The 27,787-nt window shown below is 47.3% G+C and overlaps 2 protein-coding genes across 2 annotated transcripts in view; both read left to right on the forward strand.

The window, feature by feature from the left end:
• The window catches only part of LOC148094549 (NACHT, LRR and PYD domains-containing protein 12-like), a 45,474-nt gene extending 23,436 nt beyond the window's left edge, over nt 1–22,038 (forward strand). Inside the window, exons 11-12 of the mRNA XM_087837553.1 lie at nt 20,077–20,123; nt 21,323–22,038. Coding sequence (XP_087693679.1) covers nt 20,077–20,123; nt 21,323–22,038 — 763 coding nt within the window. The remainder of the gene's footprint in view (nt 1–20,076; nt 20,124–21,322) is intronic.
• The window catches only part of LOC148094548 (uncharacterized), a 215,526-nt gene that overhangs the window by 39,529 nt on the left and 148,210 nt on the right, over nt 1–27,787 (forward strand). The window lies entirely within an intron of this gene.

Below are 27,787 nucleotides of genomic sequence, written 5' to 3' on the forward strand. Positions count from 1 at the left end.
TGAGATGGCGGGTGTGTGAGTGTGGGGGGAGGGCTTGTTATGGTTTAGGGCCCGGATGGCTTGGGAATAGAAGCTCCTCTTGAGTCTCTCTGTCCTTGCCCGGATGGTGCGGAACCTTCTGCCGGATTGCAGAAGTTGGAACAGTTTCTTGCCAGGATGGGAGGGGTCATTCAGTATCTGCGCTGCTCTAGTCCAGCATCTCCTGGTGTAGGTGTCCTGAAGCGGGGGGAGAGCAATCCTGCAGCAGCATTCTGCTGTACGGATCACTCTCTGAATAGCTTTTTGGTCCTTAACACAGCTGTTCCCAAACCAGGATGTGATGTTCTGTGTGAGGATGCTCTCCACAGCACCTGCATAGAAAGTCCTGAGGATCGCTGGCAAGGCCCTGAACTTCCTCAGTTGTCGTAGGTGGTACAGGCGCTGTCTAGCCTTTTAGGTCTGGACCTGAATGTGGGCAGACCATGTCAGGTCTGAGGAGATGTGGACACCAAGATACTTGAAGGACTGTACCCTCTCCACTGGAGCTCCCTTGATGATAATGGGCTTGTAGTCTCCGTGCTGACTCCTTCTGAAGTCCACCACCAGCTCCTTGGTCTTGCCAACGTTCAGCTGGAGATGGTTATCCTGGCACCATGATGCCAAATTCTTCACTTCACAATGTAGGCCGCCTCATCGTTGTTGGAGATGGCACCCAACACCACTGTGTTGTCAGCAAACTTCACAATGGTGTTGGAGCCATAGGCGGCCACACAGTCTGAAGTGTAGAGGGAGTAGAGCAGTGGCGAGAGGACACACCCCTGTGGTGCTCCTGTGTTAATGGTGATGCTGTTAGAGACGCATCTACTTAATTCGTGGCTGTGGCATGCTGGCTAACGAGGTTTTAACTTGGCTGTGTGAACAAATGGAGAAACTATGATTCCCCTTTTAACCATACGATGGATATGCCTACTGTTGCTTGGTTTTATCATTGGACTATGCAGTGTTTTTTTATAGCCATATTAAAGGCTCGGACCTTTATGCAAATGACGGAATGCACTATGCAAAATTGGAACTGCTACATCTTAACACAAAGACTCGGCTGCCTCCCCAAACTTATGCGCGCTGTGTTGCTTTGGGGATAGCTCGCTGTCCACGCTATATTCACCGGGGCTGCCGTCATAATCTGCATGTGTATAATCTATTTGGTCAGCTTTCCATTGTGACCCAACTAGACTGGACAGGAAAAAAAAGAGGTGCCAACATCACCAATTTTCAGCATCTGGAATTTGTACCATCTGGTGCTGTCACACATTCAGTCTTGGATTCTTCACCACTTAAATTGGCATTAATCAATGCAAGGTCCGTGGTGAACAAGACTTTCATATACCGTGACCTGTTTGTTTCTCATGGCTTGGACTTTCTCTTTATTACTGAAACTTGGCTACCTACTGATGATCTAACTGCTTTTGTGGAATTCACTGTCAGGGTTCCTGGGTCGTTGACCCAGTATTTTCAGTTCATGTTCACTGTTTATCCTCTGTACGTTCCACTTCCTGTTTTGTGTTAGCGTTACTCTGTGTGCATTATGTTCTAGTTCTTATTCCATGCATTGTTAATTCAACTGTGTTCAGCTGCTCACTCACCTGTCACCTATCAGTCATTGTTCAGCCAGTGTATTTAAGTCCTCAGCTCTCTCCTGGTCGGCGTCGCGTCATTGATGTTGTCACTGCTATCAATGCCCCATGTTTGCCTTCCAAGTTCAGATCAGTGAGCCATTCATTCAGTTATTCAGTCAGTCAGCCATCTCCTGTTTTCGTCATTCGTCCCTCACAATAAACACCCTGAATCTACACCGTGAGTCCTGCGTTTGAGTCCTCTTGTCCACATCCACTCTGCAACCCCTGACAAAATGACGCGACCAGTGTTATGAAGACACGCTTGGGACTCAGCGGACTCGGACCTGTTCGAGCGGCAGGAGGCAGTGCTCTCCCGCTGAGCAGAGGAGCTCAGGAGGAAACAGCGGCTCTTCGCCGAAAGAGAGCGCATCTTTGAGGGGACCCGCCTGGCTCTGGGCAGGCCTCGGAGACACCGCGGTCCTCCACCTGCTGCCTCACCTGCATTGGAGCATTTGCCGCGGAGATTGGGCGTCACAGGCCAAGCTTCGGCCGCTTGCCCTCCCGCCGCTCTGCTCCTCGCTCGCCCTCCAGCCGTTTTACTTTCCGGCCCTTCTACTTTGCCAGGCCGCAGCGACGCTGCCTCCCACCTTGGCTCAGCGGAGGCTTTCTCGCTCGGCGGCTCAGCTGTTTCCGCTAGGGAGAAGCAAGGCTCACGCCGCCGTCGCTCTTCCCGCTTGGAGCAGCAGCATCAGTCAGTGAGCAAAATGGACTTTTTCCTTTCACCTAATCCAGAGACTGTTTACTGTGATTACATTCTGGACTACCCCACTAATAATCACCATCCTACCTCCGAAGAAACTGTTTTTCTAACATCACAGGCCACTGCTAGAGACCTTAACCCTACTAAACCTAGTGATTTCTCCCACTCAATCACCATTTCCTCGCCTGTCGCTCAACCTTTTGCTGCTAGCAGGGCAGCTCAGAGCCTGCCTTCCCCTCCATCTGTTTCACCTTTTCGGGTGAGGGCAGACGAAGCTCAGCCTGCCCCTGCATCACCCCCTTGGGTTGCTAGGGCCCGGCTAGCACCCACACCGGTGCCAGCTCCCAGGACGAGAGCAGCGGTGACCCAGTCTACCTCCACACCCGTTCCTGTTTCTCGGGTGGGGGTGACTGGTGTCCAGCCACCTCCCGCGCCTGTCCCAGCGCCCAGGCTGAGGGTGGCCAGGATCCGACCTGACCCCCATTGAGACTCAGCTGAGGCTCTCCAGCCAGTGCCCTCACGCTCTGGAGGCACGGAAGAGCTAACCTGTCCACCTGCTAGTTCGCCACCCCGTCTATCTCCTCACTCAGCTTTCCACGCCCTAGCACTGTCTCTAGTTAGGCTAGCTGACCTGTCCCCTGCTCAGGCACCAGCTTTACTAGCCCAAGCTGTAGCTTTATCCCCCTCACTAGCTCAGTCTTTAGCTCAGCCATTAGCCGTACCGACCTCAGCTCAGCCGTCAGCCTCACCAACCTTTGTTTATCCATTAGCCTCTTCAGTCCAGCCAGTTCACTCTCATGCTGTTCAGCCTCCAGTTCAGTCAGTTTACTCACCTGCTGTTCAGCCTCCAACCCAGTCAGTCCAGTCACCTGTAGTTCAGTCTGCTCCTGTCCAGTCACCTGTAGTCCAGTCTCCTCCTGCCCTCCAGTCTCCTCCTGTCCTCCAGTCTCCTGTCCTCCAGGCTCCTGTCCTCCAGTCTCCTGTCCTCCAGTCTCCTGTCCTCCAGTCAGTCCAGTCATCCCCTGTAGCTCAGTGTCCTGTTCCCCAGTCGCCCCCTGTCCAGTCAGTCCAGTCGCCCCCTGTCCAGTCAGTCCAGTCGCCTCCCATCCGGCCACCGTCTGTAGTCCAGTCACCCGTTCTGCCACCGTCTGTAGTCCAGTCTTCTGTAGTTCGGTCACTCATTCACCATCCTGTTCAGTTCCCTGACCTGCAGCCACAGCATCCAGAGCCTCAGCCAGAGGCTTCCGTGCCTACTGGCCCTGCCTGTCTTCAGCCAGAGGTTTCTGCGCCTGCTGGCTCTACAACTGTTGCTCCGTCACCCCCGGCTCCCATGCCGTCGCTTGGTCCAGCCTCAGCTGCAGCGTCTGCTTCGCCTGGTCCAGCCTCAGCGGCAGCGTCTGCTTCGCCTGGTCCAGCCTCAGTGGCAGCGTCTGCTTCGCCTGGTCCAGCCTCAGCTGCAGCATCTGCTTCGCCTGGTCCAGCCTCAGCTGCAGCGTCTGCTTCGCCTGGTCCAGCCTCAGCTGCAGCGTCTGCTTCGCCTGGTCCAGCTTCTGCCTCCTAGTCAGCCTCGCCTGGTCCTGCGGCTGCCATGCCGTTGCCCAAGCCACGTCCTGGACGTCATCGCCAGCGTGGCCACCCACTGGACCCGCTCAGTGGCCTTTGAAGGTGTGTGGGGGGGGGGGTTCTGTCAGGGTTCCTGGGTCGTTGACCCAGTATTTTCAGTTCATGTTCACTGTTTATCCTCTGTACGTTCCACTTCCTGTTTTGTGTTAGCGTTACTCTGTGTGCATTATGTTCTAGTTCTTATTCCATGCATTGTTAGTTCAACTGTGTTCAGCTGCTCACTCACCTGTCACCTATCAGTCATTGTTCAGCCAGTGTATTTAAGTCCTCAGTTCTCTCCTGGTCGGCGTCGCGTCATTGATGTTGTCACTGCTATCTATGCCCCATGTTTGCCTTCCAAGTTCAGATCAGTCAGCCATTCATTCAGTTATTCAGTCAGTCAGCCATCTCCTGTTTTCGTCATTCGTCCCTCACAATAAACACCCTGAATCTACACCGTGAGTTCCGCGTTTGAGTCCTCTTCTCCACATCCACTCAGCAACCCCTGACATTCACTCCTGAAAACTGTAACTTCCTTAACACACCTAGGACCTGGAGGCGGCTTAGCAACAGTTTTCAGAGATCACTTTAAATGCAGAATGCTACCCAGAAGTGTCTACACCAGTTTTGAACTGCAACTGTTTATGCTGGATCTGTCCTCTTCTGTACTCTGTGCTCTAGTTTATAGGCCTCCTCACCTTAACAAAGACTTCATTAAGGAATTTTCGGATTTTCTATCTGTGACATTACCAACCACTGATAGGCTTCTAATCCTTCAATATCCATATGTGTTGCCCCTCTAAACCTTTGGTTAGGGAGTTTTTACAACTCTTGGACTCATTTAATCTGACCCAGTCTGTCAACGGCCCTACACACAAGCAGGGCCACACTCTTGACCTCATCTTGTCATCTGGGCTCTCAGTGATCGGCGTTGAAGTGATTGATGTGTGTCCGTCTGACCATAATTTCATTTTGTTTAATATTCCAATTCCTCACTCATCCCCCAAACAAACCCAGGCCCCCTCTCTTATACGCCCTATAACACCTGAAACTGCTCCCCAATTCTCAGCTGCCTTCGCTGCATCTCCTTTAGCCACCTTTGATGAAAGTTCTCCTCATAGCAATAGTCCTGATGAGCTTCTTGCATGTTTTAATTGTGCTTGTACCAACATAATGGACACAATTGCTCCTTTAAAATGTAGACGGCAAAAATTTAAAACTCAGCCTTGGCTAAATAAGGTCACTCGTGCTGTCAGGCAGGAATGCAGGAAAGCAGAATGAAAATGGAAGAAAGATAAGCTCCACGTTTCTTATCAAGTGTTTAGAGATTGCTTAAATAACTATCAGCGCACCATCAAGGTAGAAAGAGCAAATTATTTCTCCATGATCATTAACAAGACGTCTGGTAATCCTAAAGTTCTATTCAATACAATCAACTCTGTCTTGCATCCCACCACATCAGTCATATCTGAGACTGCCCAACAAAAAAAGCTGTTGTCCAGCCGCTTCTAAAAAAAAAACCTGGTTTAGATCCCTCAGTTCTTGGCAATTTTAGACCAATCTCTAAGCTGCCATTTTTGTCTAAGGTTCTTGAGAAGATTGTCCTCCACCAATTATCCTCATTCTTAGACACGCATAATATTCTGGACAGTCTGGTTTCAGGGCCTTCCACAGCACAGAGTCTGCTCTACTGAAGGTGTTCAATGATGTGCTTCTAGCTGCTGATTCTGGAAAAAGTACAGTTTTAAACCTTTTAGACCTGAGTGCAGCATTTGACACTGTTGACCACACAATCCTATTAAACCTTCTAAAGACATGTGTCGGCATTCAAGGTTCTGCTCTAAAATGGTTTGCCTCTTACCTAGAGAGCAGAACATATTCTGTGATGCTGGGTAACAAATACTCTTCCCCAGCTACCTTGTGGAATACCTCAGGGCTCTATTCTGGGCCCGGTCTTATTCTCCTTATACATGCTCCCATTAGGCTCCATTTTTCAGAAACACAAGATCTCTTACCACTCTTATGCAGATGATACACAGTTCTACCTCTCTCTAAAACCAGGTGCTGATAGTACACTGCAGAAAGTCTCAGAGTGTCTTAGCGACATACATTGCTGGATGTCTCTGAACCTTCTCAAACTAAATCATGACAAAACCGACATTATAATCTTCGGTAAGCAGGACTCTATTAGTCTCATAAGAAACAATTTGGGCCCATTATCAGCTAATGTACATCCCCATGTAAAAAATCTTGGTTTCATTTTTGATTCCACTCTGAAGCTGGACAAGCAAATAAATTCAGTTGTTCGTGGCAGTTTTTTCCAACTCAGGAGCATTTCTAAACTCAAAAATATCCTGTCATCTAAAGACCTGGAAACTGTTATCCATGCTTTCATATCGTCACGTCTTGATTATTGTAACTCTCTCTATTTAGGCATTTGTCACTCAAGCCTGTCACGCCTGCAACTTGTTCAAAATGCAGCCGCAAGGCTCCTGATGGGTACTAGAAAGAGAGAGAATATTACCCCAGTACTTGCATCTCTACATTGGCTACCAGTTAAATATAGAATTGAATTTAAGGTTTTACTATTTGTTTTTAAAGCTCTGCATGGTTTGGCTCCAGGTTACATTTCAGATCTTCTTAGCCTGCACTTACCCACTCGATCTCTGCGCTCCTCCAGTCAGATGGTTTTATCAGTTCCACGCTCCCAGCTCAAATCTAGAGGTGACAGGGCTTTCTCCATTGCCGCCCCAAGACCCTGGAATAGTCTTCCCCTCTTCATAAAATTCTCTTCATCCTTGGAAGTCTTTAAATCGAATCTCAAGACCTACTTATTTTCCAAGGCTTTCGGATCTCTTTGATATCTTTTTTTATTCTGTCTATTTGGTCTCTTATCTTATTGGATGGTGTTGTATGTTTATATACGTTATGTTCACATATGTGTGCTTGTGTGTGAATGTGTACAGTTTTGTATATGTATGTGCATATTTGCATGTACATTATATGCTATATACTCTTACATGTCTTACAATTCTTTTTAAAAATGTTTTCTTTCTATTTTAATTATTTTATTATATAATCCCTCTGTTCAGCACTTTGGCCGACACTTGATGTCTTTTAAATGTGCTATATAAATAAAGATGACTTGACTTTATCTTCATCTTCATCTTCATCTGCTTTATCCGAGGCCGGGTCGCACTGCAGTTGCAGCCCCAATCCATCTGTCGATCTCCAGCTCCCTTCTCCCGTCACTCGCGAACAAGACCCCGAGATACTTGAACTCCTCCACTTGGGGCAGGAACTCATCCCCGACCTGGAGTGGGCACTCCACCCTTTTCCGGCTGAGAACCATGGCCTCAGATTTGGAGGTGCTGATCCTCATTCCCGCTGCTTCACACTCGGCTGCGAACCGCTCCAGTGCGAGCTGGAGGCCCTCACCCGATGAAGCCAACAGAACCACATCATCTGCAAAAATCAGAGATGAGATTCTGAGGCCACCAAAGCGAAAGCCCTCCGCCACTTGGCTGCGCCTAGAAATCCTGTCCATAAAAATTATGAACAGAACCGGTGACAAAGGGCAGCCCTGGCGGAGCCCATCACCCACCGGGAACGAGTCCAACTTATTCCCGGCAATGCAAACGAAGCTCTTGCAACGGTTGTATAGGGATCGAATGGCCCGTAACAATGGGCCAGACACCCCATACTCCTGCAACACCTCCCACAGGACACCCTGAGGGACACGGTCGAATGCCTTCTCCAAGTCCACAAAACACATGTAGACTGGTTGGGCAAACTCCCATGCACCCTCAAGTATCCTCGAGAGGATAAAGAGCTGGTCAAGTGTTCCGCGACCAGGACGAAAACCGCATTGTTCCTCCTGTATCCGAGGTTCGACTAACGGACGAACTCTCCTTTCCAGCACCCTGGCATAGACTTTCCCAGGGAGGCTGAGGAGTGTGATCCCCCTGTAGTTGGAACACACCCTCCGGTCCCCCTTCTTAAAGATGGGGACCACCACCCCGGTCTGCCAGTCCACGGGTACTGCCCCTGATCTCCCCGCAACATTGCAGAGGCGTGTCAACCAGGACAGCCCTACAACGTCCAGAGCCTTCAGGAACTCGGGGTGGACCTCATCAACACCAGGGGCTCTGCCACCAAGGAGTTGTTTAATTGCCTCAGTGACCTCGCCCCCAGAAATTGGCGGGTCATTCCCCTCATCCCCAGACTCTGCTTCCTCCTCGGAAGACGTGTCAGTGGGATTAAGGAGGTCCTCGAAGTATTCCTTCCACCGCCTGACAATTTTCTCAGTCGACGTCAGCAGCGCTCCGCCAGCACTATACACAGTGCAGGTAGAGCACCGCTTTCCCCTCCTGAGACACCTGACAGTTTGCCAGAATCTCTTCGAGGCAGTCCGAAAGTCTTTTTCCATGGCCTCTCCGAACTCCTCCCACACCCGAGTTTTTGCTTCAGACACTGCCCGAGCCGCATTCCGCTTGGCCTGTCGATACCTGTCGGCTGCCTCCGGAGTCCGACAGGCTAACCAAGCCCGATAGGACTCCTTCTTCAGCCTGGTGGCTCCCTTCACCTCTGGTGTCCACCATTTGGTTCGGGGATTACCACCACGGCAGGCACCCACCACCTTGCGGCCGCAGCTCAATGCAGCAGCTTCGGCAATGGAGACGCTGAACATGGTCCATTCGGACTCAATGTCCCCAGTCTCCCTCGGAATGCTGTTGAAGCTCTGCCGGAGGTGTGCGTTGAAGATCTCGCAGACTGGGGCCTCTGCTAGTCGTTCCCAGCACACCCTCACTACGCGTTTAGGTGCACCAGGTCTGTCCAGCATCCTCCCCCGCCACCTGATCCAACTCACCACCAGGTGGTGATCAGTTGACAGCTCAGCCCCTCTCTTTACCCGAGTGTCCAGAACATATGGTCGCAGGTCTGGTGATACAATTACAAAATCGATCATCGACCTACGGCCTAGAGCGTCCTGGTGCCACGTGCACCTATGGATACTCTTATGTTCAAACAAGGTGTTCGTTATGGCCAAACTGTGATTAGCACAGAAGTCCAATAACAAAGCACCGCTCGGGTTCAGATCAGGGAGGCCGTTCCTCCCAATCACGCCCCTCCAGGTCTCGCTGTCGTTACCCACGTGAGCATTGAAGTCTCCCAGCAGGACAACAGAGTCTCCAGGTGGAGCACCTTCCAGCACCCCCCCCAGGGACTCTACGAAGGCTGGGTACTCCAAACTGCCACTTGGCGCATAAGCGCAGATGACAGTCAGGACCCATTCCCCGACCCTAAGGCGCGGGGAACAAACCCTCTCATCCACCGGGAAAAACCCCAACGTACCGGCAGCAAGCCGAGGGGATATTAGAATACCCACCCCAGCCCGCCGCCTCTCACCAGGGGCAACTCCAGACTGAGACAGAGTCCAGCCCCTCTCCAGGAGACTGGTTCCAGAGCCCAGGCCATGCGTAGAGGTGAGCCCGACTATATCTAGCCGGTACCTCTCAACCTCACGCACTAACTCAGGCTCCTTCCCCACCAGAGAGGTGACATTCCATGTCCCTATTGCCAGTCTTGGCACCCGGGGGTCAGTCCGCCAGGGCCTCCGCTCCTGGCTGCCACCCGGCACACAATGCACCCGACCCCTATGGCGCCTCCTGCGGGTGGTGGGCCTGCGGGAGGATGGGCCCATGTGAAGTCTCCCAGCAGGACAACAGAGTCTCCAGGTGGAGCACCTTCCAGCACCCCCCCCCCCCCCCCCCCCCCCAGGGACTCTAAGAAGGCTGGGTACTCTCATGTCCCCCCTTCGGGAGACATGGTCTGGTGGCCGGACTAAGGCCCGGCCACCAGACACTCGCCCTCGGGGACTCGCCCTCGGGCACCCTCCCCGGGCCTGGCTCCAGGGCGGGGCCCCGGTAACCCTATCCCGGGCAGGGTAAACTGTTCCCTCGATGTTCTTTTCATAAGGGTCTTCTGAATCGCTCTTTGTCTGGTCCCTCACCCAGGACCAATTTGCCATGGGAGACCCTACCAGGGGGCAAAAGCCCCCAGACAACATAGCCCCTGGGATCCCTGGGACACACAAACCCCTCCACCACGATAAGGTTGCGATTCACGGAGACTTGACTTGACTTGGTCAAATAAAGTTGCCAAAAATGACAACCTCCGTTTATTTTTCATTTAGCTTTAAAAAATTTAATGACAACCACTGTTTGACATTGTCAAGGCAGCATAATAAGGATGCACTCTGCTGGTCCAGTAGTTCCACGAGAAGCACGGAGAAGAGCTCGGACTTTGATGATTGTACCAGCTTTCCTTGTTTCCTCGGGCGCTTCTTCCAGGAAGTGGTGTAGGAGTGTTGGCACAGATAAACCGGATTACAGAGCTCAAAAAATGGTGGAGGAGGCCCATAATCATCTCCTGTCTCCGTTTGTTTAAGAGCCAGGTCATAAGATGCTTTCTAAGAGTAACTGGTGATTGTACACATGCAAGCGAGGGCATTTTGGGATAAAATAGAAAAGGATAAGCCAAAGCAAAGCTAGCAGAGTTGACGGACCTGTCGCCGTGCATACTGCTGGCGCCATCTTCCACGTGTATTCACAGTACACGGATTTCTCTGACGAACTGTCTGTATTAGGACCCTACATTCTGTTTCTTTTAAATACTTCGTTAACAACCGGAGTCTTCCCTGAATGTTTTAAATCAGCTGTGGTAGTACCAATCTTGAAAAAGCCTGGACTGGATGTTGACATAGTTGCAAACTATAGACACATCTCACATTTCTTATCTAAGGTCTTGGAAAAAGTGGGTTTTTTAGCAGCTCACTGAGCAATTGTCAACAGACAATCTGTTTGAACCATTTCAGTCTGCTTTTAGACCAAATCACTTTAGTCAAAGTGGTAAAAGATCTACTGGTAAATGCAGACAATGATCGCTCTTCAGTTTTATTATTGCTGGATCTCAGTGTTGCATTTGTCACTGTGGATTACTGTATTTTATTGGATAGTCTAGAACAATTTATTGGAGTTACGGAAAATGTTTTATCATGGCTGAGATCCTACCTGTCTGGGAGATCTCACACTGTTAGTTTTAAAAATGATCTGACTTGAGGGGGTGCTCAGCTGGTTAATTACTTCCGATAAGGTAGGGATAACGACTGAGCTGATTTCTGAATGAACAGAAGTGACAGCAGCAGCTTGGGAAGAGTTGATGAATTGAAAGACTGATTAGAGGGTCGATTGTGTCGAGGGTGGATGCCTGATGATGCTGGTGAAAGCACATGAGAAGTGAAGGGACGCCACGAAGGATTATGTGCACGGCGCAGTTTGGATGTCTTAAAAGGAGCGATAGAGGACAGAACCTGGCATCCCGATGCCACGAAGGTTCGCTGGTGCTTTGCGAAGGCAGGAAAGATGGCAGTGAATCTGGCATCTCGGTGCCGAGCAGAGAAACTGGCAACTCTATATTAGAAAGCATGCTGCTGCGTTTGCGAATGAGGGATAAAGAGAGAACCTGGCATCTCGGTGTCAAGCTTGATATTGCATTCGTAAAGGAGGGACAGAGGAAGAGAACCTGGCATCGCGGTGTCAAAAGCATGCTGCTGCATTTGCGAATGAGGGATAAAGAGAGAACCTGGCATCTCGGTGCCAGAGGTGTTTACTACTGCTTTGCAATAATGGATGCAGAGAAACTGGCAAAGTGGTGGAAGAAGATTGCTGCTGCGATTACGAATGATGGATATAGAAGGAACCTGCTAGAAGATTTCGCTGCTGCTTTTGCCATGATAGATGGACAGGGCCTGGCAACTCAGGTGTAAGAAGCTTGTCGCTGAAATTTGGAAATTATAGATATAGCAAGAATCTGACACCAAAATCTTAGAAGGGTTTGCCGCTGCTTTGCGATGATAGATGCGGTGAAACTGGCAGTTTGGTAGTAGAGAAGCTTAATGCTGCGTTGCAAATGGGAGATGAAGGAAAACCTGGCAACCCAGTGTCTTTTTAAAAAAAATCTTTAGCATATGTAGGGAAGCTGGCAACTCTGTGCCAAAGCATGCTGCATTTTGCATTAAGAACTGGGGGATTGACAACTGCTGCTTTTGCGAATGAGGGATAAAGGAAACCTGGCAACCCGGTGCTGATGTTTGCTGCAGAGTTTAGCAAAGGAGGAATGAGTGGCTGAAAGCCTGGCAAGTCGGTGCTGAGGTTTGCTGCATAATTTGCAAAAGAGGGATGAGTGGCTGAGAACCTAGCAACCCAGTGCCGGCGTTTGCTGCAGTTTAGTCAAGGAGGGATGAGTGGCTGAGAACCTGGCAACCCGGTGCCGAGGTTTGCTGCAGAATTTTGCAAAGGAAGGATGGAGAACTGGCAACTCAGTGCCTTTTTTTTATGCTGAGAAACTGCAACCTGATGGTGAAAAGCTTCCTGCTGCTTTTGCGAATGAGGGATAAAGGAAACCTGGCAACCCAGTGCTGACGTTTGCTGCTGCAGAGTTTAGCAAAGGAGGAATGAGTGGCTGAGAACCTGGCATACGCTGTAGCTTTTCCTGTTGGAACTGTAATTTGCTTCTGCATGGAAGAAGACTTTGTATTGACATTTGGATCTGCGAGGACGAGGAGCGTTTGAAACCGGACTACAGTCCTCTACAGTCCTTAACAAAAGGATATACTTGGGATCTTACGGAAGCATGGGTTTGGCACTGACATCTGTCGGCTTTCTGGCTAACTCGCCTGGCCTGGGGGCCTGTTTCAGAGCAACATGAGAGGAGCTGTGAGTTCTGCTGGTGGGCACCTGCTGGTTTTCAGTGAAGTGGTGAGCGGCCAGAGTTACTTCATAACTGGAGTTAGCGGAGATATGACGACTAGATGGATCGACGTAGCAGAACATATGACGGGTGGAGAGAAAACTGCTAGAGGGTTTCCCGGAATGGGCGTCAGCATGACGTTCAGTGTGTTTCTCGGATTGCCAAAGGAAAAGCGATGAATGCAGAGCTTGAGTAGTTGTTCGTCTGATGCCCTGATGGACGAGAACGAAATTGTAAGAGAATGGAAGGGTGAGTAAAATTATGTTATTCCTGAGAGATAAGCTGTGTTAAAGGCATTTGCAGAGAAAGGACCCTGTTTGGAACTGGGAGAACCTATATAGATGTGAGCCGGAAGGAGCGTGTTTGGAGGTGTCGTCCCACTCCTGATACCCCGATACTTAATCGCCAATACACTTGTTATCAAATGCTGAGTTTATCGACTGCTGACAAATAACTCTCCAGATTGCAGGACAACAGGTTAACTTTTGTAAAATTATAGATTAACAGAATTGGGACGAAAACAGGCCAGGCTTTGGCTTAAAAATTTGACAGCTTCACCTCTCATTCTGTCCTTGTCCTGAGAAGAAGCTTAAAGGACAGTCAATCTCCCGATGAAGACAGAAGACAGACAGAGCAACACCATGTACTTGAAGAATTAACAGCAGGCAAAAGACAGCACAACTGACCTAAAATACTGAAGCGTCAAGCAGCATCTATGAATACAATTGTGGATGGAACATGCACTCTGAATTACAAGCTGGGAAGTTGAACAGTGAGATGACTGTGTGAAAGCACTGGACAGCACTGGACACTGATTTTCATATTTGCCATGCTGGGAGTTAACCTCCAAGAAAAGACTGAAAAGATAAAGAGAGAAGGAATGGAGAGAAGAAACAGCTAATTTGGGCCTGTGTTTGATCTGGGAGGCCACACAGGAAACTGTGAGAACAGGGACGAGGACCAGTGAGAGGTCAACCTAGATGTGATAAAGTGAAAGCATGTGGGAAATTGGATTGAAGATTGAGACTGAACTCATGGAGGTTTAGAAATGTCCAGAGCATCACAACAGAAAGGTTAAAAAAAAAAAAAAGAGAGAGATAGATAGATAGAGAAATAAATAAACTAACAATTACATGAATGTATAGAAAAGACACATATACAAACTGGCATATGTGAAATTATTTTTGGAGAGAAACAGAAGTAAAACAGTTTGAATCCAAAGCTCACATCGAGGCAATGAAGATCAGCTTACACTCAATATTATTCTGAAATAATATTAATTTAGTAATAATAATAATAATAATAATTTAGTAAACCTAGTGTTAATCAGCAAGCCTCGGGCCATTAAATACACCGGGAGTTGTTCTGAAATCACATACGGATGCGTCACTACTTGGTTACCAATTTCAGTCTTTAAAGGTGTTGTGACAGGCAGCGTCATTGGAACTCCAGAGAAGCCGACCACACTGACTTCGTCTACTAGGGTGGTGGTCCCCATTTTTAAGAAGGGGGACCGGAGGGTGTGTTCCAACTACAGGGGGATCACACTTCTCAGCCTCCCTGGGAAAGTCTATGCCAGGGTGCTGGAAAGGAGAGTTAGTCCATTAGTCGAACCTCAGATACAGGAGGAACAATGTGGTTTTCGTCCTGGTCGTGGAACACTGCACCAGCGTTTGCACCTGTGTTTTGTGGACTTGGAGAAGGCATTCGACCATGTCCCTCGGAGTGTCCTGTGGGAGGTGCTGCGGGAGTATAGGGTGTCTGGCCCATTGCTACGGGCCATTCAATCCCTATATAACCGTTGCAAGAGCTTGGTTCGCATAGCCGGCAATAAGTTCCAGGTGGGTGATGGGCTCCGCCAGGGCTGCCCTTTGTCACCGATTCTGTTCATAACTTTTGCGCACTCCGGGTCGGGGAGGAGTTCCTGCCCCAAGTGGAGGACTTCAAGTATCTCGGGGTCTTGTTCACGAGTGATGGGAGAAGGGAGCCGGAGATCGACAGACGGATTGGTGCTGCGGCTGCAGTGATGCGGACAATGCCACCCATCTGGTTTCCACTCAAACCTAGTAATCACCGAAGCATTTGGGTTCGGGTACTTCTGTCTGACAGCATTCCCCACTCTCTCCTGCACACGGCAGTAAGGTGTGGTGTCAGGAAGATCCACAACTCTTGCTATAATCTGCACCGCTTCTAATGCTGTTATAGTAATGCATCTTCCAGCTATGGCCCTGAAGTCTCCCAGAGCAAGTAGGGTGCCTGAAGTCACTATCCAATTGTCTCAGTAATTGGAGGCAGCATCTGTATCAAACCGGTACGTAGGCGCATACGACAACCCCCTTTCTCTAGTACTCTCTCTTCCTCCTCACGTCGCCCTCTCTGTCCCCACCTATAGAATGCTTCATACTCTTCAAGTTCTTCAGTCTCAGTGAAGTTCAGTCGCCATTTCATAGGATCCTCATTCTCCTCCACTGCAGCTGTCACCCAACCGCTCCACAAATAGTCATCCCACTCTTTATCATTTGTCTTCATTTTTCGCTCCATCAGCAGAGTAAACCCCTTCTGATATTTTTCCCGATTCCCTCGCTCCAGACCTCCCTCTAATTTCTTTACCAGTTCCTTAGGGGCCGGGGTCACAGCAGGAGTATCCCCTTTTCCTCTCGAGTTCTGTATCCAACTCTTAAATGCATCCAGACTCTCTTCTTCCTCCTGGGTTGGACTGCACCCTCTTTCCTCCTTTTGTGTCTGAGCTGGAGCGGGTAGTTCTGAACTGAACCAGCTCTTCTCCCTCTCCACTTGCCTCTTTCAGCGAGGCCCCCTTAAAGCCCTCTCCTGTGGCCACTTCCCAGTGTGGCATTGTTTGGGCCTGAGTTAGAAGTCATTGGAGAGATTTTATTGAGGGGCCTAGGTCGCTTAGTCGGCTCATAATCACAGTCGATGGTCCCAGAGGTGAGCCTCACCACTGTGCCGTCCTCATTCTCCATACTTCCGTCCATATCAACCGTCACCCCCTGCTCATCACATATTTCTTTCTCTCCGTATTTCCAATATTTTCCCATCCTTACCTGTATTGTTTCCAGTGATGATGCTCTTCAGAGCTTTTCCCAATTCTTCTCTCTGTTTTCCAGTGGTTTTCCATTTGCTTCCATCTTCTATTTTAGCCCTAAGCTCTTCTCTAATCATTTGCTTTAAATCTGCCATTTTCACTTTTTAATTGTAATACTTACCACCAGTGTTGGTCAAGTTACTTGAAAAAAGTAATCAGTAATTAATTACTGATTACTTCCCCAAAAAAGTAATCCCGTTACTTTACTGATTACTTATTTTCAAAAGTAATTAATTACTTAGTTACTTAGTTACTTAGTTACTTTTTAAAAACATGATTTACAACCTGAATAGGTGATAAAGCGATAGATCTTTCAGCCCAATTCTACTTTTTCTACATAATCCATCATACAAAATGTAATCAAATGGAAAAGTCTCTTTTTAAAACTTGTTTTGTTAGTTTTAATCTTTTAACTTTATGCATGAAGCAAAATTTTAATTATATGCACCATTATCTGACTGGAAGAAATTAGTTTAACATTTAAACCTATTTTCTGCACATTCCAGCACATAATATATATATATATATATATATATATATATATATATATATAACTTTTTTTATTTTTTTTTATTTTTTTGTGTTTACACTCACTCTTTCAGATGCAAGTAAAACACAGCAGAAAATAAATAAAGTCAAAGACTAGCGGTCCTTTTGCTCTATTTTCACCTGTAAAGCAGGAGTAGAGTAGGCGGAGGTTTATCCTGGTGCAGGTGTGCTGCAGCGGTCAGTGGAAGGATACCGCAGTTTCTCTGTGAGTTTCCCATTACGTCGTAGCTACTCGGTGCTTGCTTGGAAGTTTAGGGGTTTTTTTTCGCTGTAAAAAGAAGTTTTCTTCCCACGCACAGCGGACACTAATGTTTTTGTCACTTTTTACGGAATCAAACTCAAAGTAAGGTCAGTACTTCCACGCTTTAAACGCTGCACGCTCATACTCTCTCCGCACTCGATATATGATCCATTGTTGATCTGCACACAGCTGTTGTCACGAACATCACACTCGCTTACGTCACTGTCATGAGACATTCTCGCAAGAAAATCACGGTTTTAGTAACGCAGTAACGCAGCGTTCCTACGGGAAAGTAACGGTAATCTAATTACCGTTTTTGCAATAGTAATCCCTTACTTTACTCGTTACTTGAAAAAAGTAATCGGATTACAGTAACGCGTTACAAGTAACGCGTTACTGCCCATCTCTGCTTACCACCATCCACCAGATGTCACCATTGTTCTTTTCTGTCTTCCTCGGCGCTCCTCCTCAGTTACGCCCTCGCGCTCAACTCCACCCCTCTGAGTTGGGCTGCCTGCTCCTCCTCTTTCTGTCAGTCTGCTTCACTCGGCTCTGGGAGACACTTCCTTCTCCCTCGCACTCAACATACTATACAGAGCGCGTGTCTCGCTCTGCAAACCCAAACACATGGTTTTAGACGCAAATTTCAATCTTAAGCCTAATTTACTAACCCAAAATTGACCCACACAGTCTAGAGGCACTGCAGTGGGCCAAAGATCTCAGCTCGGAATGTAACCGGCGAAAGAACTTAGCCCCACTGTCTGGCAGACTGTCAGCTGTAGCAAATTTTAACTTTCTGTTTTTTTTTTATATACACACACACACAATCTAAAGACACTGTAGCAAGATTCCCAATCTCGGCTCGGAATCTAACCGGCGAAAGAACTTGGGCCCACTCTCATACAGGCTGTCAACTGTGGCGAATTTAACTACTTGATTTCAATCGAGACGCGACCTCTCGTGCTTTCACATACACACACAATCTAGAGGCACTGCAACGAGTTCGCTCCCCTCCGCACGGAATCTAGGCAGCCGAAAAACTTGGGCCCGCCCTCGTGCAGGCTTTCAACTGTGACGAGGATCCCACACCTCGATTTAGCTATTCAGGGGTCTTCAACTTCCCAGTTTGCCACCCTAGTTCCTGTCCCACGGATCTCGCCTTGCGTCCAAGGTGAGTGGAGCAACCACGCCTAAGGATAATTACTCCTACTCTCTTAATTTCAGTCGTTATCCACAACAACCAATTCGTTTACTCGGCTTATTTACTTATTATACTCACAATTTAGTTGCTCTAATGCATTAGGATGGATCACACAGCACCTCTTTGTCTACTGCAGCAAATTGACAACAACTTAGTGAACAGACAATTTAGATAAGCTCCAATGTGCACACTTTTGATTAAAGGTGGTGCTTACCTTTTTAAGATGACCCGGAGTGCTTCGTATTAAAGCACGTTAAGTAATATCATTCTAACACAGGCCTAGAAGAATTTGGAGAAGACAAGAGGTACACAGAAAGAGAGATATTGTTCCTCACCTTGCTAACTTTTTCAACAAAGAAAGGAAGAAAATTTTCAGTCATCATTTGATGAAATTGGGACAGCAGGTGGAGCTGGAGCAACAATATCACTAATGGTATCAAAAAGTACCTTGGGGTTACCTCTACTCTTTGAGACTAAGTCAGAGAAATAGGCAGCCCTTGCATTTCGAATTGAAGCATTAAAAGAAGCTAAAAGGCTGACATGCACGTTTTAAGCAGCGAATGCTGTCGTTTATCCAGGGGGATGATTTTAAGACAGGAGCTAATCTGGATTTAAAAGGACAAATGCTATCTAAAATAGAAAGACATTATTAAAAAGATCTCTTAATAAATCAACATCATTAGAGACAGGCAACACCAAATTAAAACATCAGAAAATTAGCAGTAGTAGAGAAATATAAAGTTAAATATAATAGAATGAGGGCCAAAAGTCAATGGTTAAGCCTAAAGAAAAAACGAGGTCCAGTGTGTGTCCTTTGATATGTGTGGGTCCAGACACATGCTGTGTAAAATGAAAAGAGTCCATGATGCTAAGAAAACCTCAAAGACGTCATAGTCATCATCAATGTGTGTGTTAAAATCCCCAATTATAACCAGTCTGGACAGCTTCAGTATGGAAGGTAAAAAGTCACTGAACTCCTTTAAGAACTGACCATTTGGGACAGGTGGATGATACACTACAGCACAGTAACACAGATCTTTATTTCCAGTTTTAACCAGATGTAGTTCAAACGACAATTTATTATTTTTTTTACCATTAATGAGCAACAATACATCCAACTTCGATACACCACAGCAAGACCTCCTCCTCGACCGGACATCCGAGGCTGGCTAGTGAAGGAGTATCCGCCCGGGCAAAGTTCGATGAGGGATGAATAGTCACCGTCGCACTGCCAAGTTTCAGTTCAAAATAAAAAATAAAATTTTTTGGAAATAATAAAATAATTCAACAAGAATGTTTTATTGGTTATTGATCAGCCATTGAGAAGCGCCATGCTCAGTGAGGTAGAAGTCATGTCACTAACAGAACTGAGGGACGTAAATTCCATTCATTGCAGGGACAGAGGGCCAGACAACTGGAGAGTCTTGATAAACATTTGTAAGGTAACACGGTCCCATAGGTCCAGGCCCTACATGATCAAGTAGGGACATGGAAGAAAAATTCCCCTCCATACGAGCTGTCTGAGCACAGGTGACCAGAGATGCTAGGCGTCGCTTACCAGCTGATCCTGCTCTTTTACCTCTTCTGCTCCGCAATTTACGTGAGCCCAGAAGGGTACCTGTTGGCAACGTCTGTTGAAAATCCAGACTCCGGCAATGGAGGGTGGAAACTGCAACCGGCAGCGGCAGAGGCAAACACAGGCGCCATCATCGCGGAAGCATTGAATTCCAGAACACACACAGGATGTGTGTGTTCTGGAATTCTTGGTTGTATGCTAACCAAGAGCAGTCACAGTTTAATATCTATTGTTCTAATTTGATGGAATAGAATAAATATTGTAAAATGAATGATTTCCTACTTCCCAGTTTGTCTTGACAGTGTGACAATAACTCAGACTGGAAGTGATCTTAATGACAAATGAATTTTCAGACTTTCAGAGGTCATGTACAGTAACCACACTGACACCAAGAGGAGAAAAACAGGGAGATAAAAGATAATGAAGGTGACAGTTTGAATCTGTCATATTTCAGTCAATACAGTGGTGTACTGAAAGATCCAGGATCAGTTTGATCCACGTATGGATTGAAGTGTATTTGTGAAAATGTTAGACTGTTCCTTTATCAGTGTCTAATAGTATGTATATGAGAGCCATGTAATATCCATGTGTGCGTGCTAAAAGAGACTGTGCTGGTCTGACCCCCCTCCTCCTTTCAGGCTGGAGCCTGCTGGAGTCCAATGGTTGAGACCAGGTCTGAGGAAGTGTAAGTGTGTTTTTAATGGGATTCATGAAAACAAAGCAGCACATATTCAACTATCTTCAAACTGTCACATCTAGGGATGGGTATTGATAAGATTTTCACGATTCCAATTCCATTTTCGATTCTGTTTAACGATTCGATTCTTTATCGATTCTTTTTAAAAAGGAGAACACTAAGGTCGATTAGCTTAGAACTTTGTTTTATAGCTTCTCTTTGAACAAGATAGAAATTTAGGAGTAACATGGCCTTACAAACCCAACAGCGAGATCTTAAGAGATCCACAGCCTACGGCTCTTCAATGGGGTGTCACAGGGTCCCCAGGAAAAAAATGTAAATGTAAAATAATAAAATAAATATTCTTCTGTAGCAATAACAAAGTATGACATCAATTATTCTGTAGCAATTACACAAGAATATCCAGTAATGTCCTTGCCTACAATTAAACACATTCACTTACTGAAAATCATCTGCTGTGGCAAATGGGTGCAAGGCTTTGACCACAAACTGAGTCACTGCTCGGTGACATTCGTCTATCCTGGCCTGAAAGGAGACGCTACGGTAGACTGCAGCGAGAACTGCCAGCATCTGAGCCAGACTCTGTCTCTCATCATGGTCACCTAAACGCACAGTAATGGCAGGTTTTGTAATAAGGCAGATCGCGCTAACATAATATGCACTGTTAGTTGATTATTTACCTGCCGCATTAACGGGAGAGGACGTGCAAACGTTACCACTGCTGCTGGGCTGAGATTCACGAATCGAGTGGAATTAAAAACACGACATTCATTTAAGGTCATCGCGTGTTTTGTGAGCAAATGCTTTTGTATATTCGTAGTGTTTCCTCCCTTAAATGAAATATCTACTTTGCAAGTATTGCAAGTTGCCCTGTTGTCATCCGTTCTTGTAAAGTATAATCAAAATTTTTGAGCGTTTGAGCCGCCATGTTTCCTGCCAGGTAAATAACGCTCCGCAATGTGGTGACGTCATTCGGGGCGACTGGAATCGATAAGGGAATCGTTTGGAAAAATGGCAAACAATTCCAAGGAATTGAAACAGTGGGAACCGGTTCTCAACAAGAACCGGTTTTTGATACCCATCCCTAGTAACATCACTCTTGTCACATCTCATCATCAAAGTGTCAACCAATGAACAGATGATGGATCAATAACTGCAGCTGGATTGTGTTTTTTTCTCTCCATCAGATTCCTGTCAACTCACAATCGACACAAACACAGTAAACAGGAAACTTAAACTGTCTGACAACAACAGGAAGGTGAGACATGTGGAGGAGGTTCAGTCATATCCTGATCATCCAGACAGATTTGATGTTCATCCTCAATTGCTGTGTAGCAATGGTCTGACTGGTCGTTGTTACTGGGAGGTCGAGTGGAGAGGAGATGTTTCTATATCAGTGAGTTACAGTAAAATTGGAAGAAAAGGAAACAGTGCTGACTGTTTGTTTGGATGGAATGATCAGTCCTGGAATCTGGAGTGCTCTGCTCTTGGTCCTCTTTATGTCAGGCACAATAACAGAAAAACATCCATCTATTCCTTCCTTTCCTACTTGTCCTCCTCTGTGCCCTCTGGGACCTCCATGCTCTCCTTGCACTCCACCTTATCCTTTGCCCTCTCCTTGCCCTCCTTGACCTCCTCCTTGACCTCCTCCTTGACCTCCTCCTTGCCCTCCTCCTTGCCCTCCTCTGTCTCTAACAGAGTAGCAATTTATGTGGACTGTCCTGCTGGCACTCTGTCCTTCTACAGTGTCTCCTCTGACACTCTGATCCACCTTCACACCTTCAACACCACATTCACTCAAACTCTTTATGCTGGGTTTGGATTTGGGATCAAAGTTGCATTACCTATGTATGGGCTAATTAATAGAGGTATTTCTCCTGGTGCCTCAGTGTCCCTGTGCTGAGTGGAGTGCAAAGAGTGTCCTCCTGTTAGAGAAACACTCTGACTGTTGAACAGATAGTTCAGTCTGTACATGTCTGTCTCCTTCACTCAGAAACACGTTTTCAGATTCATGGATTCAAACAGTTGATGTTTTAAACTGTTCTAAATGATTCCTTGTAAACGTCTTCCTCTTCAGTCCTTTAAAGATGGAAGCTACCATTATCCCAGGACCCACATACATGTTGTTTTTCTGTCTTTTTCCACTCAAAGCTTCACAGTGAATATCAGTATGTTGTGTTTCTCTGAAGCTCAGTTCACAACCAGCCACTCTGCATTTTCAACAAGTCTAAGCTCATTAAAATGAATCCAAATGTTTGATTTCTCTTTCTTAATGTGATTTTTCCAAACTCTCCACATGCTCTTACTGTTTCACTCATTGTTGCAAGCTCATCATTTGAAAATGTTTCAGTAATATAAGCTGAAAATATTGGCACAGTAGCTTTTAATGGAGTTGTAATCATAATATGATTGTATTGATGTATCCTAATGCATGTGACTTATCTAATAAATAGCAAGACTGCATTAACCATTTGAAACTAGTCTTGTCTTTTTCACAGACACACTTGAACAAGAATATCGTGCAGTATGTTGGCAACAGCACAGTTATAATTCTTAGAAATATTCAAATATGTCTGTATAACATTCCATATGTCATGTATCACTTAAGTTTGTATAAAACATGAAAACGAACCGTAATGATGAAGACCCTTGTGGATTCTTGCAGTTTGTATTATTCATAGTTTTCTATCCATGATTTATTTTACACTATTTGAATTAAAAGTTTTCACTAAAAGACAAAGTCAAATCAGGTGATTTTTGAATTACATGAGTTTAGTTTATTATTTAACCCTGTCAAATTTGATTTTAGCTGATCGATGGTGTTACATATCAGTTTGATATGATAGGCTCTATACTGCTGCTGGTGGCTTTCAGCATTTATTAAATAAAGTATAACACACACAGTTAGGTAAGTGGCCAATACAAAATATATGGTTGTATTGTATTGGATAAATGCCCTTTGTTGGTTGCAGTTGCCTGCAGCTGAGATTACAGACCTTGCCTACCGTACATACAATGCACAAACATCAAATTGGGGAACAAGTCAGGCTAGGTAGCAAAAAGGAAAAAATAAAGAAATGTGTAACATAGAAGGGCAGTTCAGGAGAAAAAAAGAATTTCTGCTCATACTGATCCCCAAAAGTGAGTCAGCATGACGAGAAAACAAAAACTCCATGGCAAATAAGAAGCACAGATATCATTACACCATAACACCATGAAACACAGACAAGCAACATGGGGGAGTATACCAATCTGCACAGCTGCATCTGGGACGCTGCAATCTGTCTGCCGCTGTCCACATCGAATGGGAGGAGGCATTGGATTTGGGGAGGGGAGGGTGGTGGTGAGGACATATTAATATAAGTGTACATGTGTCATGGTCCCTGTGCCTTCTCAGTTGACTCAGTGTGGCCACAAGTGTTTTCTGTTCTGTTGTGTCTCTCTCTCCTGTCGCGCTCTGCGCTCTACCGGGGTGGAGTCATGGCGACTCCAGCCCCTGTCTCTGACACCTGCAAACGATCATCTCATCATCACACTCACTATTTCAGGCGGCTGCTGAGAATGCTTCGTCACTGGATTATTGTGTAACACTCGTCAGTGTTATCACTAGACTCTAGCTATCTTCAGAGTTTCATTCGTGCCGTGACTTACCTGCTCTTTTCTCCCTGTGCCAGACTCAACTTACCAGCCTGAGGACCGCCGCTATGGTAAGCTTTAAAGCCGGAGTGTGAGAGCTAACCTGAGCGTCAGAGGAGGATCATTGTACATAGCCCTGTGTGTTTCCTGGAGACCCCCTTCCAGTGACTTTCACCTGTATATATCTGCACTTGGTGTCAGTTTGTCAATAAATTGTGAACTTTTGAGATGGTCTGCTTCTGAGTCTCTCCTGAGCCTGACAGAATAATCCAGCCATCATTATGGACTCAGCAGACTGCACCCATGTCTCTGGAAGAGCTTCTGCACCGACATTAACAATAGTACGGCTCAGTTGAGAGGTAGCATCACTTTTTTTTTTCTTCTTTTTTGTTGCCCCGTATGGATCTTTAGCGATCAGAATTGTTGTCTTAAGGCCAAGAAAGATGCCAAGCGGATTTATTTTACCAAGTGGATCATCATGGCCTTGCCATATTGGTCCATTTGATTGACCTCTATTATAATTATGTATTTATTTTATTTTATTTTTGGTTGCTACAAACGGGACAGACATGACTGGGGGATAGGACAGGGAGAAAGAATGAAAGAAAGAGAGGGAGAGAAAGTGCCAGAGAGGACCGAGCTTCAGGCCCAGAGGCCAGAGGCCTGAGGGCACCCCACCCCCCGGAAGGGGCCGAGCCGGGCCACAGGCGCCAGGCCCCGCCAATCGGCCACCAGGAGTGAGCCGGTACATACATGAGCGCCCAGCCCCAGTCGACAAGAACCACCAACACACCAACGTCTGAGGGCATCAGCCACCGGCAGGGAGTGTGGTGAGGGGAGATAGGCCTCCGTACTTTGGAGGGCCTGAGATGTACCCAGAGAGGTTGAGTCTAAAACCCAACCTGACTTATAGACACAGACGAACAGGCGCACGCGGACACAAACGTGCATTCCCACCCTCATATACACAACCAAATACTCGGCACTCACCCAACGTGTAGACAGACACAAATAGACACTGCACAGACAGTCACACTCCCCAAACATACTCTATATCCCAGGTCCAGGTACCCCCGGCCCCAGAGGGGCAAGCCGCACCGAGACCCAGGAGATGTAACCCTTCTCTCTGGGGTGGAGGCAAATGGACCACCTCCTAATCTGCAGTAGCAGGGAGGCCCCGCATCCCAGACCCCAATCTGACGCCAGCACCTCCTCCCAGCCCCCCAGCCCTGATGGCTAACAGAACCGGGGTGAGTGAAGACCCCAAACCTCCCTCCACCTGCTCATATGTAGTGTTGCTGTGTGCTGTTCTAAAGTGCATTTAAAACACAGGAGAGCATGGTTCCTGCTTCCTGCCAGAGAGCAGCACGGCTCCTCCCGAAAACCCTCGGTGTCTATATGCATTTAAAATTGAGGGTAGGGCACCAGCGCCAGAGGTGGGTTGGAATACACCTACCATCCTCTGGATGCTGTAAAACGTGCCCACCCCCAAGACCCTATATGTATGTGTTATGTGAGAGTGTGAGTAATGTGAATGTCTAGGTTGCAGAATAAAATTGAGGCACAGGCGGCCAGAAGGGGACAGAGGGGGAGTGCCTCCCCTGCACCCTGGTGACATACCTGCACCCCAAGCCCTGCGTGTGTGGGTGGGTGTGGTAGAGCGGGAATAGGGAGGCAGCTGAGGATGGGGAGGGAAGAAAGGGAGGGGCAAGCGGCCCCTCCCTGGGGCCAGCTCCCCCGCTGACCCCAGTAGGCACCCCCACACTCTGGAACCCACCAGGGCAAGGGGGCCCAGGCCCATTCGGACCGGGGCCCGCAGCAGCAGCACCGCCCAGCCCCACAGAGTCTGGGGCAGCCCACCCGACTCCAACCCAGAGAAAACTGCACCCACCCCATCATCCAATCATCTCCCAAACTACACAAGACAATAGAGACCCAGGTTGAGTTCATTCTATACCTCTCCTATATCTCTCCTCCACCTGCAGAGTGAGCTCCTGTAGAGAGGAGACCACCTGCAAAGATATAACAACCTCCCCACCAGTTAGAGAGCCCCCTAGTTGGGCCGATGCACCAGAGGTCCCCTGCACTGGGGCTGAGCCCCCCTGCACCCACCCGCCCAAAGCTCCGGCGACACAACAGCCAGGACCCAAGCCACCAAGGCCCAGCCAGCACCCCAGATCGGGGGTGGAGCACCCCCAGACCCCCAAACCTCCATGCCCGTCCCGGACCCACCCAGGGGCAGCCAGGCTACCAGGCCCGTAACCAACGTCCGCCAGCACAGACCCTCCCCCATCTCCGCTGTACGCAGCCACAAGGAAAACACCATCTAAGAGCCACCAGAGCACCTAACCAGGTCATGGCCACATCCCCCGGGTTAGGCCCTCCAGGGAAAACGTCCCTAGGGACTCCCCAGACGCTCTAAGGCCATCCCTACCCCCATATCAACCACAATAGCGAAGGCAGGACCAAACCATGACCCCCCACCCCCACTAGGTGATGAAGCCGATCAAAGGAGCCCAAAGGGATTGATCAAATGTGATGGCAGAGGCTGTATCAAGACTAATGTGATCTATTAGATGGTTTTTATATTGGTTAGAATTAAGATTATTTTTATTTTTCCAGTTAATGAGGACCATTTTCTTGGAAATGCATAGGGCCGTAAAAACAACGTGGGCTGTGTTTATTTCTGCAGTGACCTCATCCAAGTTACCCAGCAAGCATACTAAAGAGGAGGCTGGAATGTTACATTTCAGACACTTTGATAATTCTTAACATATCTCACGCCAAAACCGGTGTATTTACTGTGCAGTGTGAGCAGTTGTTGGAAGGCGTATAGCCCATCTTGAACATCCTATGACCAGTATAGTGCACTCTATGTAATATTTTGCATTGTATTAATTGCCAACTGGGATTTCTGATCCATTGAAAGGTTGCGCCACTTCTGCCACCTGTCCATCGTGTATCCAGCAGGGAACGTCCCTCCAGGACACTCCCGAACCCAGGCTTCTCATCGAGAAGTGTCAATTGCATTAAAAGACCAGTTGATCAAATCCATAGTTATTCTTCTTAAGGTTTTAGAGATCAAGAGTGAGAATGAGAGGCTCTCTCAGGGTTCGAGTCAGACGAGACCAGACAAGGACATAGAAGCAGCAAGCAGGGAAGGTAAGGGAAGGAGAGGGTGAGAGATGCGTCTGCCTCCTCCGAGAGTTCAGTAAATACATGTAGCAATCGCTAAGAGAGAAAACAGCTGCTTTTGTTATGATGAGCACACATGTTTTCAGCTGTTTTGAGGCTTTGATTTCTGCCAGCCTTGGAAAAAACACTCAGAGTTTTATGTGTTTGGATTACTTGAAGTTTTCTGTGAGTTGGTGTCATCAGATTTCTTCCAAACACTGTCAAAAAAACACTAGAAGTTGCCGTGACAGTCCGCAGCTACAATAATAATGATGGGGTATTGTTTTCTTGTATACATACATGTGTCACCTTGGAATAAATAGAAGCGCTAGCATGGTGTGTGTGTCGGGCTGTGAGTTGAAAAACTACAGCCGGCTGTGTGGGTACAGCAACCATGTGTGAAAAGTGGTCAATAAAGAAATGCTAATAAGCGTGTTCATGCAAAAATCGTCAGGTCTGCCGTGGTACAATGGGACTTGTGCTCCTGAACCTCTGCGCACAGCGTCAGCAAATTGGGGCTGTACGAAGTCACCTCATCTTTACGCAAGACTGTAAGCTGTCATCTGTGAGGCGCGAGCGATGTTTGTTTTTACCATAGTTCATGGTGGAGAATAGCTGCTCTAGTGCGTTTTGCTCCCTGTAGTCGTATGAATGGCAAACTACACTCATGTTACGTTTTATTCCTTCTGATGGTATGAATGGCAAACTACACTCATTGGCAGTACAAATTTAGGCAGCACAGTTCTTAAGCATGCTCTGTTGAAATCCCCTGAAATGATGTGTACTCCCTCTGGGTATGTCCGTTGTTGTTCGGAGATTGTGTCGTGCAGGTATGCAAGGGC

The sequence above is a fragment of the Neolamprologus brichardi genome, unplaced genomic scaffold (genome assembly GCF_056152115.1).
Source record: "Neolamprologus brichardi isolate AB-2024 unplaced genomic scaffold, ASM5615211v1 NODE_ptg000036l+_length_2141236_cov_1, whole genome shotgun sequence".
Taxonomy (NCBI): domain Eukaryota; kingdom Metazoa; phylum Chordata; class Actinopteri; order Cichliformes; family Cichlidae; genus Neolamprologus; species Neolamprologus brichardi.